We start from the raw sequence: 13,420 nt of genomic DNA, 5'->3' as shown, positions 1-13,420 counted from the left end.
GAACTGACCGGTTATCTGCACTCATGTGTGTGGCAATATGCTAAACTCATTTTTTGTCCAGCTTTGACACATAGGAACCAGACGTTTTGTCCTCTCCCTCATGTTTCTCCCCGTGTTATTTTTAACTCCATTGATGGAAAACTGCCTGCAGACAACTGGAAGGACAAGCCTGAACAAATAATGGAGGGTGTACGCGGTGGGGAGTAGTCAGTGGTGCAGCCTTTGCCCATTGGTTGCCTCAGACACAGGAGCTCTCCCTCGCACATAAATGCGCTCCAACCGCCGACCGTAGTGTATCATCAAAGGCCGCTGCGAGAGGAGCACGCGCTCCGCTTCTTTTTTGTCACAGTTTGAGCAGGGATGCGCTTTGGTTCAAACAGCTGAGTCGTGTGTGGTGGGTTTTATTATTTTTTAGTCGACTTGATGCGCAAATTTTGATCAACTTCAAGATGACTGGGGTTTTTGAGAACCTAAACACCGATATGCATTCCAACCAGATTACCTCAAACAGTTACCACAGCTTGCACAAATCGCAGGAATCTCCGACCCTGCCGGTGTCCACGGCCACGGACAGCAGCTACTACAACGGCCCGCAGCCTGGACACTGCACCGGGACTCCCTTTGGCCAGCTGGGCTCCTATCAGTACCACAGCAACGCCACGGGTTCGGTGCCATACAACGCAAAGACCTACGAGCTTGGTTTTAATTCGTCTTATGGTGCATACAGCTCTTATGGATCCACGAATTCTCCCACTCCCCCTGCAGATAATGGTAAGTGGCTGGAAATTTAAAGCATGTGCCGTTATATATATATATATATATATATATATATATATATATATATATATATATATATATATATATATATATATATATATATATATATATATATATATATATATATATATATATTTATTTGGGGGGGGGTGCCAAAAACAATATTACTGTGTAATGAAAATGCCTCTGGATAATGCGTAAAAGCGCAAAGCATACGTAGGAACATGCTTTCTTTTCAAACAACACCAAACTAAATCAACGTCATTTGATTTCCTGTTAAAAATGAAACAGTTTTCAGTAAGATTCAGGAGAACACATGTCTTATATGCACAAAATAAAAGCAGAACAACAGCTCAAAATACGTTTTGGAAAGGAAAAAGGTGAAATCCTGACTCGTAACGTTAAATGCATTTGAATGTTTCCTCAGAGAAAGAAGAAAGCGAGCCAGAAATCCGGATGGTTAATGGAAAACCAAAGAAGGTCAGGAAACCTCGAACCATTTATTCCAGCTTCCAACTGGCTGCACTTCAGCGGAGGTTTCAAAAGACTCAGTATCTGGCTCTGCCAGAACGGGCCGAGCTGGCAGCCTCACTGGGCCTTACGCAAACACAGGTGGGTACATCTGAGATGTGGCTACGTGTTCTGCGAAAAATCCACGTTTGTGAGAAGAAATTAAAGCTGACAAATGGACTTTGAATCTGGAGAGCGTCAGCTAATCCGTTTTTCATACGTGTCTATTTCAGGTCAAAATCTGGTTCCAAAACCGCCGCTCCAAGTTCAAGAAGCAGTGGAAAAGTGGAGAAATTCCCCCAGAGCAACATGTTGCTGCCAGCGAGTCTCCTCCGTGCACGTCTCCGTCAACGACCGCCTGGGACTTTCCACAGACTCAGAGAATGAACAGCATCAGCTCGAGTTTACCTCAGAGCATCAGCCCTCCCAACACGACGGCGCCTTCATCGTTTTTGACAAACTACTCATGGTACTCCACGACGAACTCTACCACGCATCTGCAGTCCCCTCTGGTCCAGCACCATCATGGCTCTGCAATAAGCGCCGGGACGATATTTTAGGACTGGAAAAAAAAAACACTGGGGTGAAATCGGGCAACACCGGTGAAAAATTAAAATACCAACACCTTACACATTTGCGCCTTTGTGCGCAAAACGCAGCAAATGGCTGGAGTAAGGTTCCTAGACCTTGCCGGGTTTCTCCCCGTTAGTAGACACAGATTTTGACTGTTATTTTTGTATTTATTTATTTCTATTTGTGTGAGGGATGAATGAACCACTACTACCCAAAGCAATGACAGACTACATGGGCGCAAGCTCACCTTTACGCGGACGTCACTTTTTTTGGGTCCTTTCTTGTGCAAACAGCAGCAGGACAGCCTTTCACAGATGTAGCACAAATTACTGTATTGTGCCTTTTTTCAGTATGACCTCATCTTCTCGTGGGGGGTGGGGGGTAAAATTGTGTACATTCTACAGTTGATTTAAAAACGTTGAGGGGGAGGCTAAACAGACCCACGCTGTAAATATTTTACCACAGCTTTATGATGTCTTTTTTTATTAGGCTTTCTGGAACAAATTCAATAATCAAGTAAGCTACTGATTCCCCAACACTCTGACTGGCTTGTATTTAGTTCAATTTTGTATTTTTGTCTTATTTATTTTTTAGCAGTGTTCCATATGGCCAAACCTTATTTAAATAAAATGTTTCCTGTGAATTTGCATCTGACTTGCTCTTTTTTATCTCTATGTTTCTGATGTAATTTTGAAGAATGTCTCCCATTTTGAATGTTTTAGCTTATTAAATATAAAAAGCTGATCTTTACATGAACAATGTTTTATTTTATTTATTTTGGGTAATTATCTATTTTAATATTTTTAATTATAAGGCTATTTCATTATTTGTTTTTTCCTAGTTTTGTTTGATTCATTTGGTAATTTCTAAGGCAAATAATGGCCCAACAAAACTATTTCCAATACTTTAAAGTGTGGTAATATTTTTCTAAATGAGCCAGGGCTGATCCAATCTGCAGCCGCTCTTGGCACGCCGCAGGGGAAGATACGGGTGGGTGTGTAAAGAGCTGGAGCTCCTCAGACTCCGTGGAGTCAGAGAGCCGCTTTCCAGACGTTTTATGAACTCAGCCTGACTAACAAGAGAGAACAGAGACAGGAACTTCGTCCAAGACACCCTGGAGGTAAAAAGCTGCGGCATCATGGAAACATTTCTCACGTCTCACAAGCAAACCCTCTGATCTCTGAGGACGAGCAGGTTGACCCACATTATTCGTGTGAGTCATGTAGGGCCTCCGGGCTACACGGAAAACAGGCGCGCGTCCAGAAGCTGCTTGTAACATTTCCTCTGGTGTAATATGAAACACACCAAAAACATATTTTGGAAAACATCCTTATTTAATTCCATCAAACTTGGCGTTTTATTGAGCTACCACAACCTTAAGGGTGGGGCTAATATCCATTCCCCATCAGTGCGCGCGCTTCCCTTCAAACAACCACAGGCCATAAAGTGGGATCGTTTCCTTGTACATAATTAGGACTTAACTTGTCAGCGGTTGCTATATCTGCATGATGGAGCCTCCCCCTCCCGGAGAAGGGGCTGACAGTATCAAACAGGCCCCCAGAACGCAGCCGCTCTGCGTGCACGCGTCTGTTAGAAGCTCCGTTAATTGTGTGGTAAAATACGTGCATGATCAGACTGCCTCATGCGCCAAACCATGACAATAAAAAAAGAAAATAGATTGTTTTTTTCCCCTCAATATCTATGATGTAATTCATGTTGCAGGGTTTTTTTTTTTGCATTTTTCCCAGCAACTTCTAAATGCCATTGCCCCCCACCCCCATCCTCATTTAAACCCTGATCTGTAATTTCATCCACATTTGCTCTGGTTGGAGCATTCTGGCTTTCAAATGTGAAAGCCTGCAATTACTATATAATTCTTCGCAATTTCAGATGTCCTAATATGGGGTGTAATTTTTTACACAAGACAATTTCCCGCTATTTCAAGCATCAACATTGTCAAAGTTGTATGTGCATAATAAATGGGAATATCGGCGCATAGTTTTTAGCCCAACATCTTGACTCAACGATAATTATATCCGTGTGGAGCCTACGTGGAATTAGTCTGAATTGCATGGTAACTGCTGCTTTAAATTTTAAAAAAATTGCTCATAATTTCCCCCCAAAGATTACCAAGATCTCGAGTGCACAATGTCATCAGCGTAATGAGGAGTAAACATTTATGCTAATAATCTACAATTTTTTTCCCCATCGGCTATAAAGAGGGGAAATAAAGCTGAGAATTTCAGTCATATTCGGAACTCCGAGGATATAGCTTGGACTGAGGCATTTAGCGGGATTTACGCGTCGATCTAGTGTCTGTTTCTGCAGGATGCTCCTGCTCATCTGCCTGCAAGTGGATCCAGAGAAAGGGGCTTCAGTTCCCTTATGAAAGGTGTGTAGTGTTTGCTTTTCTTTTATTTTTGAGCAGCATAGATTCGCTTTAATAATTAAAAAAAGAAATGTGCAATATTAATTTTATCTGAACCACAAATCCTTCGATTTTATTCTTCTGCTCAGTGGTTTGAGCTACCAAAGACAAACCGTTCCAGCTTTACTTTATGAAAAATCCATCGATGCAATGATGCACAAAGGATCCGCTTTTGTGCAGAAATCCCCAAAGCTTCGCGCACCCAGGAGACACAGGGAGGCAGGGAGGCAGACTCGTTACTCTGACATTGTGCCTTACTAATTTTGAAGCCTCTTCGCATTGACAACCCAGTGATGCAGGCCTACACCTGCAAGCAATTTGTCAGCCTTATACATATAAGTCTAAAGGGAACAGAGATGAAATGGCAGCTCACCTTTTTTTCAGGCTGCAGCAGAAATTTTCTTTCAGAGCTCTGTCTCTTTTGTTAAGGCAGAAAAGATCCTTGGTGTGAAAAAAATTGCTCATAATTACCGCAGAGATAGGAAACTGCATTAGAATAAATAAGGGGCGAAATTACTGTAATTATGCTGGGTTTGATGGGCTCAGCTCGTATAATCAAGGGGAGAATACAGCAAAATAACACTGACCCTCTTGGATGTGCAGCTGCGCCTTTCTATAGGGCTAGGTAGGCACATTTATGGGATGGAGCAAGGCTGTCTTGGAGCTGGATGTGCACAGAACTGCTGTGGACGAATCGAAAAGAAAACTGTTCAAAATGTGTTTACTTAGTTTCATATTAAATTAATAGTATTATGTAATTGACCTACATTAAAAACCATAAAATCTAATCAAGTCATTTGATTTGAAGTAAGTCATTGATAAATATGTAACAACGTGTAAACAAAAAAAATTAATATTGTCTTTTCTTTTCTTTTCTTTTTCTTTTTTTTTGCTCGTTGCAGAAAAAAAAACATTTCAATAAATGTGACATTCATTTATTATAATCTTTTTCTTGCTTCTATGCACCTTTTTATCCACGCTGTCTAACGATGTTTTAATGTTCGTAAAATCAGATCACTTCACGTAAATATTTGCGCATCGTTTTTGCGCATTGCGCACCGAAAACCGTCTAATGCGTAAACTTTGATTTTGGACTCATGATAATAGTTTAAGGGCATATTTATGCTTCTAGACTCCACTATATTTATCAAACGATCATTTTGGGTGATCTGTCCAGCAGCTTCCGGCACCGTACAACACCAAATAAATTAAGAGCATTTAGGCGCGTTTTCTTTAAACAGATAAAAAAACAATTTATTGAAAATATAAATGGTATATCCGCTTTTTTAAATGTGTGTAACCATTTTTCCACTTATGTGTCATATAGGAACACTTGTTGATTTTTTAATACATAAAAGGCATCTCATCAGCACAGGTCACTTGAGAGGTTTTGCAAACATCTGCAGACAGACTGAATGCTAAACATGAGCATAACGAGGAGCTTTTTGCAGCTCACACAGACGTGTTTGCTGCAGCAGTCAAGTTGTGCTTTGTGTCAGCTGACAGCGCAGCTGCATGGAGCTGCAGCATGATGTTTTACGCGCGCACGCGAGGTGGGCGCAGATGGATGGATGATGGGGAGGTTAAATCAGACACCGTGCTTTGACATAATTTAAACCATATTTTACTCTTTTTGGAAACTTTGCACTTTATGTACATAAACTCAAGAAACACATAAATAAATTAGAGGGATCAATACAAAACTAAATTTTTTCTATAAGGACTAAACACATTTTGGACAAGTACACGAAGCCTAAACCCTGTTTCACAGCGTATCCAGTACAGCACAAATACCCCCAAAACATTCTGTACAAAATACAGTGACAAATGAGCTGCTGGCTTTTGAGATTTTCCTTTTTTTCTGAAGCAGCAAAATCGTCTGGCCATTTTACATTTTTCACATAACGTCGGGGCATATAAAAGCTCGCCTTAGTGCAGCATTAACAACGCAGTGTTGTTATTCCAAACACGAAAAGGAACACAAAAGCCAGTCTGAATAACTTAACTTAAATAACAAACGTATAGAAAAAAACACAGAAGCGATTTGAGGCTTTTGCGCAGCGCATTCGCTGCGTTTGGATTTGCTGTGTGCTGGAATTTGTAATTTGCTCAAAGACACTGATGGGGCCCAACAGGCCATTTGCTGCCATATATGGAGATTTTTTGTTGTTGCGTAATCGTCACCTTTTGGTAAACAAACATAAACACACAGCTTCACTGACAGAATTGTTCACACAAAGAAACAGGTAGAAAAAGACATGAAAGAAACCGGCGCCCGAAATAACCGCTCTTTTTGCCCCCTAAATTCCGCGGCCCCTCATTTTGTGGCCCCTTGGTTCGCTGTTTGCTCCGCTCTCTGCTCCTCGGTGGCCTCGGTGTCATGTGGCGGGATGCGGCGGCGGCGGCGGCGCATCATCAGCGCATCGTCGTTGCTGAGCCGCGCTAAGCGGCTGCAAGTAGGGGGCCTTTCACCACTTCACCACCTCCCCCGAAATGTCTGCACTGAAGGCTCCTGTTCACATGAGCTGGGACTGTTGCATAGACTCTTGGTGTGTGGTTGGATACCACGAGGTGTAGCTGGGAATGTACGAGCCCGTCGTGCCCACCGACGTCTTCACGGTGGACGGAGAGGTCCAGACTGGAGCCACCGAGGGAGAGCCGCTAGACAGTCCGCGGCCGGTGGTCAAAACATTGGTGTCAATTGTACTGCCGCCTTGTTTCATCAGTTTCTTGAACTTGGACCTTTTATTCTGGAACCAGATTTTTACCTGAAGAGGGAAAAAAATACAGTTAGGATCATTTCAACGCATGCGTAAAAAGCAAAAATTGAACAAACGCATTTTGTGGTTGTAATTATTGTTGTTGCTATACTGAACAGAGGCGTGTGTGTGAAGCTATGTGAGAGACTTGCCTGTGTCTGAGTCAGACCCAGCGAGGCAGCCAGCTCAGCTCTCTCCGGCAGCGCCAGATACTGCGTCTGTTGGAATCTCCTGTTCAGAGCCTGAAGCTGTAAACTGGAATATATAGTCCTTGGTTTCCTAATCTTCTTGCCCTTTCCGTTGAACCGCACCTCTCCACCTTCGACCACCGTGTTTTTCTCGGCTTCTGGCGCTGATGAAGACGCAGGAGCAAAGTGAAAGCAGGAGAGAATAGGAAGAAGAAAAAAGAGAGATGAGGCAGTTGTAACCAACAGTGCTGCTCAGCAATGAGTAGTCCTGCGCGCGTTTTACGGGGTGTACTTTAGGTATAATTACCCTTAATTGCATACATTGTTTATAGCGTTACGCAATAAATAATTGGCCAGTTTCACATCTGGCTTGTCTGTTAGTGAAAAGCAAACAGAGAAAGTCAATATTTGAGGGGGGGAGGAATCCAGCACTTACCCGCGTCCTCTAATCGCGTCTGCGTGAGTCCAGAGCTGTTCTGATAAGTCGGAACTGTACTGAGATATGGACTGGAAGAGTGGCTGCCCACGGTGTTGACGTATGGATAACCCAAAGGTCGGGTGAACGACGAGGCTGGGCTGTAGCTGTCGTGCTGCGTGGGACCAGCAGAATGTAAACAGTGCATGGGATAGTGTCCGTGAGACATGGATGAAGGCGACATTTGTTGACTCGGGGGTCCAAACTCCATGAAAACGGCTTTTCCTGAGGCAGGGCTATTGAGAGCATCCGGAATCGTGGTCATTGTCATCTCTTCTGACGGTTCCCCTTGTCTCTCTTTTGTTGTTTTCCTTCTACTCCTATCTCAGAGACGGACGGGTCCCAATTTAAGCCGGACAGATTTTTTCTCTTCCCATTCATAAGAAAATGTAGTTTGTGGCCGTGAAAAGTCCCAGGAATGATGCTGTGGACCAACACAAACTCGCTCAAAGGTTTGAATCTCGGACTCATGAATATTCATCGGGGACGCGCGCTGATTGGTCCATTCTCTGCACGGAGGAAGCCGATTGGTGACGCGGAGGCTGTGTCCCAACAAGCTGATAAAGTCAAAGAAAACCTCAAAACCTCACATCTTCGCTTGACAGGTCAACGTGCGCTGTATGATTATCATTTTTATATCATCATTGGGCTAATTTATGGGAATAATAGCAGCATTAAAAGTGGCATTTGTCACGCGCCTAATAAACAACATTTTCATCAGAGTTACAGCTGCTTCATCTGGGTTGCCAGTGTGATGAAGGACTTTTATGATTAAAGCTCCTAATGCGCCATCGGGAGGATGGCGTGCATTAACATAACACTGGCGTTTAATTTTCATAAGTAGCTCTGTAATTAGACATGTATTTAACACTTGGTGCGACTTGAGGCCTGCACCTGGCAGCGCTGGGAAAGAAAAAAACATTTTCATCTGATGGGGTTTTCTCTCAGAAATGCAGGTTTGGAGATGCTCTGTAGCACGTGAAATATTTTTTATCAGAAGTCGAGACATTTTTCTCTGGAGCATTTTTTTATTCAGGCCTAATCGCTTGGTTTTTGCGTAAATGGGTAAATTTGTGAATTAAATTTGATCCAAATCTTGAATTTCTAAATGAACACATCATTAAATTTAAATTCTGAACTGAAAGCAAACCACCACACCAACGCTCAGACATCCACTCTTTCAATCAGCAAAGCAAAATACAAGTCTCTCCACTTACTTAAGACAATCAGTGGATGGAGAAGAAGCGGATGAATCGTGTAGTCCGAGGTCAAACAGCCTCCGCGGGACGCCCTTGGTGAAAGCAGAGGAAATGATCCGGCTGATCTTCATATTAGGATTCATTTGCAGACCGCAGCCTCTCTGGTGTTTGTTCAGAGCAGCAGCAGCAGCAGCACCACAGCAGCAGCCTGCCTGATATATCCTCTGTGCCTTCATCTCCACCTGAATTACAAGGCAGCCGAATTCCCTCACTGTGATCATCAGTGTCATTGCATAATTAAACTGGAAAAACAGAACCAGCAAAAGTTGCAAAATGGGTTCTCAAAACGCGCACACTGACAGCGTGGAGCGTGTGCCACAATGCACCAGGCAGGCTGCGGATGCCTGGATTTAAAGATTTCTGTGGAAATATTAGGCTGTAACGAAAGCTGGTCCCCCTGTTCCCTAAAATGGCCCAATTTGAAGTGATTTCTTTGGAATTACTTTAGAAAAACGCTTCAAGATTTCCTCTATCAACAACGACCATGATAATGGCAGTACAACCAATAATTATCATCTTCCAGAACAGAGGACAGATTTTTATGGGTACTTGGTGGGTGCGACTGATAACTGTCATTAGTTTCCCACGATTACAGTATCTACAGACGTCTGCGAGCAAAACCATTAACAGAATAGAGGCGGATTTTGAGAAAACATGCAAAATAATAGCAGGACTGGCTGAAAAAGAGGAGAAAAAACGTCAGATGCTCTATTTGTGAGCTGATTAAAAATGAAGGGGAATTGTTTTAAAAGGAATCCCTCGGTGTCATTAGGAACATTCAGGCGCATGTTAATATTTGCCCTGCTAATAATTTGAGTTGCTGGCAGGAGGGCAGCGCAGGCCACAGCAGCGCGTTTTAACTAGCCGCGCTAAAAATAACGTCCTCAGTGCACGGATGGATGAAGCGCAGAGGCTGGACTCATTAGGAGTGAGAGGAGCGCCGCGGCTGAGGGTGTTTTAACACCTGCTGCTCTTCACCTGAGGGTTAGTGCAGAGGTGGACAGACAGACACACAGAGAGGGGAGGGGAGGTGTTAAACGGGCCAGCATGTCACCGACTTCATTTCAGGCCGGTGATAGGAAGCTCTCCTCAGCTGCCACCCGAAACCCACATTTTAACGGTGGTCAGATATGATCCAGAGCGCAGAGGTAAACGGGTCTCGACGCTGCGCCATGCGCGTCCTGTGCGCCCATGCACGCGCACAATGATTAACAAAAAAGAAACCTGCTGGTTTTCCTCATATTAGGGAAATGAACTCTGATTTTATCCGCCTCAAGGCATGCCATGACCATTGTGTTCTGCAGTTAGAATCCCCTTTAAGACGAGTCATTTCAGTTTTGAATTATTAATTTGCACTGGTCTCTAATTCCTTACAGATTTTTACCCACATTTATTTTCTGAAACTTCATTACAAAAATGCAATCGGCAGAGGGACTACCAGCAATAATGTCCGTATATAGAAAGGCTGTGTTTCACGTTAAAAAAAGCAGCGAATTAAACAAGAGAAATTGCTTTTTGTTCCGTTTCAGCTCCGTCTTTGCCCCTCGCTGCCATCCTGTAATTTTCAGCGTCACTGAAGGCAAACTAGATGCGCCACAATTAACTCGATTCAGTGTCTATTTTCATGTTCAATGTGGCATCAAAATATGAATTGATTTTGTTTGCTGAGTTACGTGTTTAAAAAAAAAAGAGAATGAGATTGGCTGACAAACATGATCATGGGGCTCCTTCTCAGGGTCACATTCAGAAAATTAAATAATTTAATTTTCTTTTCAATGAATACATATATTTTAATCTAAAATAAGTTTGCTTATTATTTAATTTGTAAGATTTATCCATGTTGTCATTTTTTAAAATGTGTCATTTAAACAAAACACAGTTGTATAAATACATTGTCTTGGAGTTTTATAAAGATAAATGAATTAAATAAACTATTTAATTTATTATCAATCGACTTAGAGAGATTCAGTTATAATTATTTATTAGTGTCAATATTTCTGTAAACAAACAGCAGTTAAAGATTATTGAAAAATACTGAAACCAACAGTTTATATATACATATACATATATATATACATATATATATATTTTTTTTTATTTTAAGTTGGTGTGAAAATTATTAATGACATTTCTTGTTTGTTTTTCAGACAATCAGCTCCTGGGTCAAGTTCAGGAAATCCAAACTGGTCTTTGTTTTTGGTCTGTAAATGAAAGAGAAACCTCAAGAATGACGTTTTTTGTGAATTGTTTACTGTTAAAATGTGTGTAAATAATAATAGAGAAAGAAGGGGAAGAGTTTTGATTATTAGCACAGAAAAGCTTGGAAGTTTCTAATTCTTTTTTCCATCCCAGAGTTCAGAGCCTCTTTCTCCTCAGAAAGCAGGGCGCGCTTTGAGGAAAAGCCCCCGGTGAACTGGTAGAGATGCTGTCCCCATTACAGCAGCAGCAGGGGTCAGGCCAAGGCGTCCAGCATCCAAGCTGCCCAAAATTGGCGGTAAAATGACCAATTACCTGAGTGAAGGCTGGGTAGAAAGGACCTAGAAAAAAATGTGGCTTTTACTTAATTCAGCTAAACTGTAAAAGAAACTAGAGTCTCCCTGATGCCTCACGCTCAATCCACGTTACAGCATTCCACCTGTTACACGAAAAAGTCTTACTTTATCCAAATACGAATTCCCAGAATATTAATAAGTCTGGTTTTGATTATGTAAGGGTTTGATAACAGGAATAATATAAGGTGGCAAATTATTTCACCAAAACAATGGCTGATTAAACATCTTTACATGTAGGTTTTATTGAATTAATTTCCCTACAAATGGAAAACATGCAAATTTGCCAATTAAGTCATTTGCCCATGGAGAGCCGGGCTGCTTGACGTTCAGCTGCCACGGCTCCTTTAGTCTGAAAACCCTTTTTAGTTTTTGTTAAGAGTTAAGTCTCCAACAAAGACAGGAAGGAGGTCAGCACTCAGCCAACACCTGAATGCGCCTCTTTTTTTGTGCTCCCCTTGATCCCCACAGTCTGTGCCTGTCATTAGTCTTAATGATGGAAAATTGTCATGTTGATACAAGTCTTGCTCTCCCCCTCTCTTCTTTGTATAAGTAGAAGGTGGAAGCTCCATTTGTAACAAAGTTCTTTGTGACTAAAAGCCGTGGACATTGCATTTGTGCCGGGGGAGAAAAAAGGCTTTAGATGCTCTTTCCATAGCTGGGATAATTATTCCTACTGTGACCTTAATGATTCACTCTGTTCATCCTGCATCTCATCCACGCGCCAGGCCCTCAGCGGAGCCCTGTGTCAGGGAATATGAAAAACCCATATAATGAAACCATTTTGGTTGATGGAAAAAAGGGGCTACTGAAGCCGCACTTGCTACAAAGACGGCTCAATTATATGAGTAATTGTGATAATTTCCCCTCCATTCACGGCTTTCTCTGAAAGGTAAAAAACACAGATGCTGAAAGGGAAATTACTTGGACAATATATAATCTGTGAAATGGTCACAACAGAAAAAAAAAGATGACTGTAAGAAAGTGAAGGATTATAAATAGGCATGTTAATGCAGGGCACATAAATACACCCTCACAAGCTCGCACACGTAAACAAACAGCACTGCTCTGCACAAGGCAAAAAACTGACCAAAAAAAAAACCCAGATAAGAGTAGATGTGCAGCTGCCAGAAAATTAAACCTCCTTCTCCTTCCTATCAACAAATTTCAGCTCCTGAAACTGCACCCCCATAGTTGACTATCATTTGTTATTCCCTGACAGGAAAAGGATAATTACCTCTCTAAGAGGCAGGAGGACTGACATGCCCTTTAGACTTTGCCATGAATGCAGAGGCTTTGATAGAAAGCTTGAGGAATAATTTTGTTCTTTGCCTTTCCTTTATGTTCAAGAGCACATTTTTATTTGTGGGGGTGACAGAACAGTGAGTGCATTAAAGCCAGAGGCTTAATACTGTACGCTTCACACCCTTGTTTCTGTTGGCATTGATTTTTAGAGGGAAAATCTTGTACATTCAGTTAGATTTTATAATAATCTTGAGATGAGATCATAAGAAATGATGTACGCTTTGGTTTCAGGGTGCATATTGATTTAAACTTTAAGGAAAAAAGCCGTTTTCCTCAATTTTGTGCATGAAAATATAATTTTTTTACAGGTTTTTAAGAGTTTGAATAAATATAAACACAGATTGTTTGCTTTTGGTTCTCTTCCGTTAAAATGAGCAAGTTTTGGAATTTTTTGTTTTCATCAAAGCCACCCCCACTTCACAGTTTTCCTTCACCCTCATGTGCACTGCCTGCTGACCCCTCACACGCACCAAGCTGGAATCACTTTTTTTTCCAGACAAGCAGAGCAACATCCCAACCTCACTTCAGGTACTTGTATCGGCCTCAGATGATGAGCCTTCGTCACACACTATGTCATCAGTTTCACCCCCGAACCCC

General features: G+C 42.0%; 2 protein-coding genes and 1 long non-coding RNA gene across 3 annotated transcripts; 2 read left to right on the top strand and 1 right to left on the bottom strand.

The window, feature by feature from the left end:
* The first annotated feature begins 293 nt into the window (after positions 1-293).
* Positions 294-2,505, top strand: dlx2 (distal-less homeobox 2). Its single transcript, NM_001104820.1, is given in 3 exon segments — positions 294-771; positions 1,205-1,389; positions 1,521-2,505. Coding segments are annotated over 3 exon segments (834 nt in total). The 5' UTR covers positions 294-449; the 3' UTR covers positions 1,848-2,505.
* A 1,500-nt stretch (positions 2,506-4,005) lies between these two features.
* Positions 4,006-13,165, top strand: LOC111946716. Its single transcript, XR_002872448.1, has 2 exons — positions 4,006-4,252; positions 11,117-13,165. It is a non-coding gene; the product is annotated as an uncharacterized LOC111946716 (long non-coding RNA).
* dlx1 (distal-less homeobox 1) lies at positions 5,890-8,026 on the bottom strand. The gene is made up of 3 exons (XM_004081756.4): positions 7,672-8,026; positions 7,200-7,399; positions 5,890-7,056 (listed from the first exon to the last, which is right to left on the bottom strand). The coding sequence occupies exons 1-3, from the start codon at positions 7,979-7,981 to the stop codon at positions 6,805-6,807; spliced, it is 762 nt and encodes a 253-aa protein (XP_004081804.1). The 5' UTR covers positions 7,982-8,026; the 3' UTR covers positions 5,890-6,804.
* Positions 13,166-13,420: the final 255 nt, after the last annotated feature.

This window comes from Oryzias latipes, chromosome 21 (assembly GCF_002234675.1).
Source record: "Oryzias latipes chromosome 21, ASM223467v1".
Classification (NCBI taxonomy): Eukaryota; Metazoa; Chordata; class Actinopteri; order Beloniformes; family Adrianichthyidae; genus Oryzias; species Oryzias latipes.
This window is presented reverse-complemented; position numbering and strand designations above follow the sequence as displayed.

Bases quoted from the DNA above. Each gene is read 5' to 3' on its own strand.
- dlx1 (XM_004081756.4), bottom strand. From the start codon at position 7,981: ATGACAATGACCACGATTCCGGATGCTCTCAATAGCCCTGCCTCAGGA. The intron at 7,400-7,671 runs GTAAGTGCTGGA...CGTCTTCATCAG, and splicing joins GACGCGATTAGAGGACGCGG to CGCCAGAAGCCGAGAAAAAC. The intron at 7,057-7,199 runs GCAAGTCTCTCA...TTCCCTCTTCAG, and splicing joins TGGGTCTGACTCAGACACAG to GTAAAAATCTGGTTCCAGAA.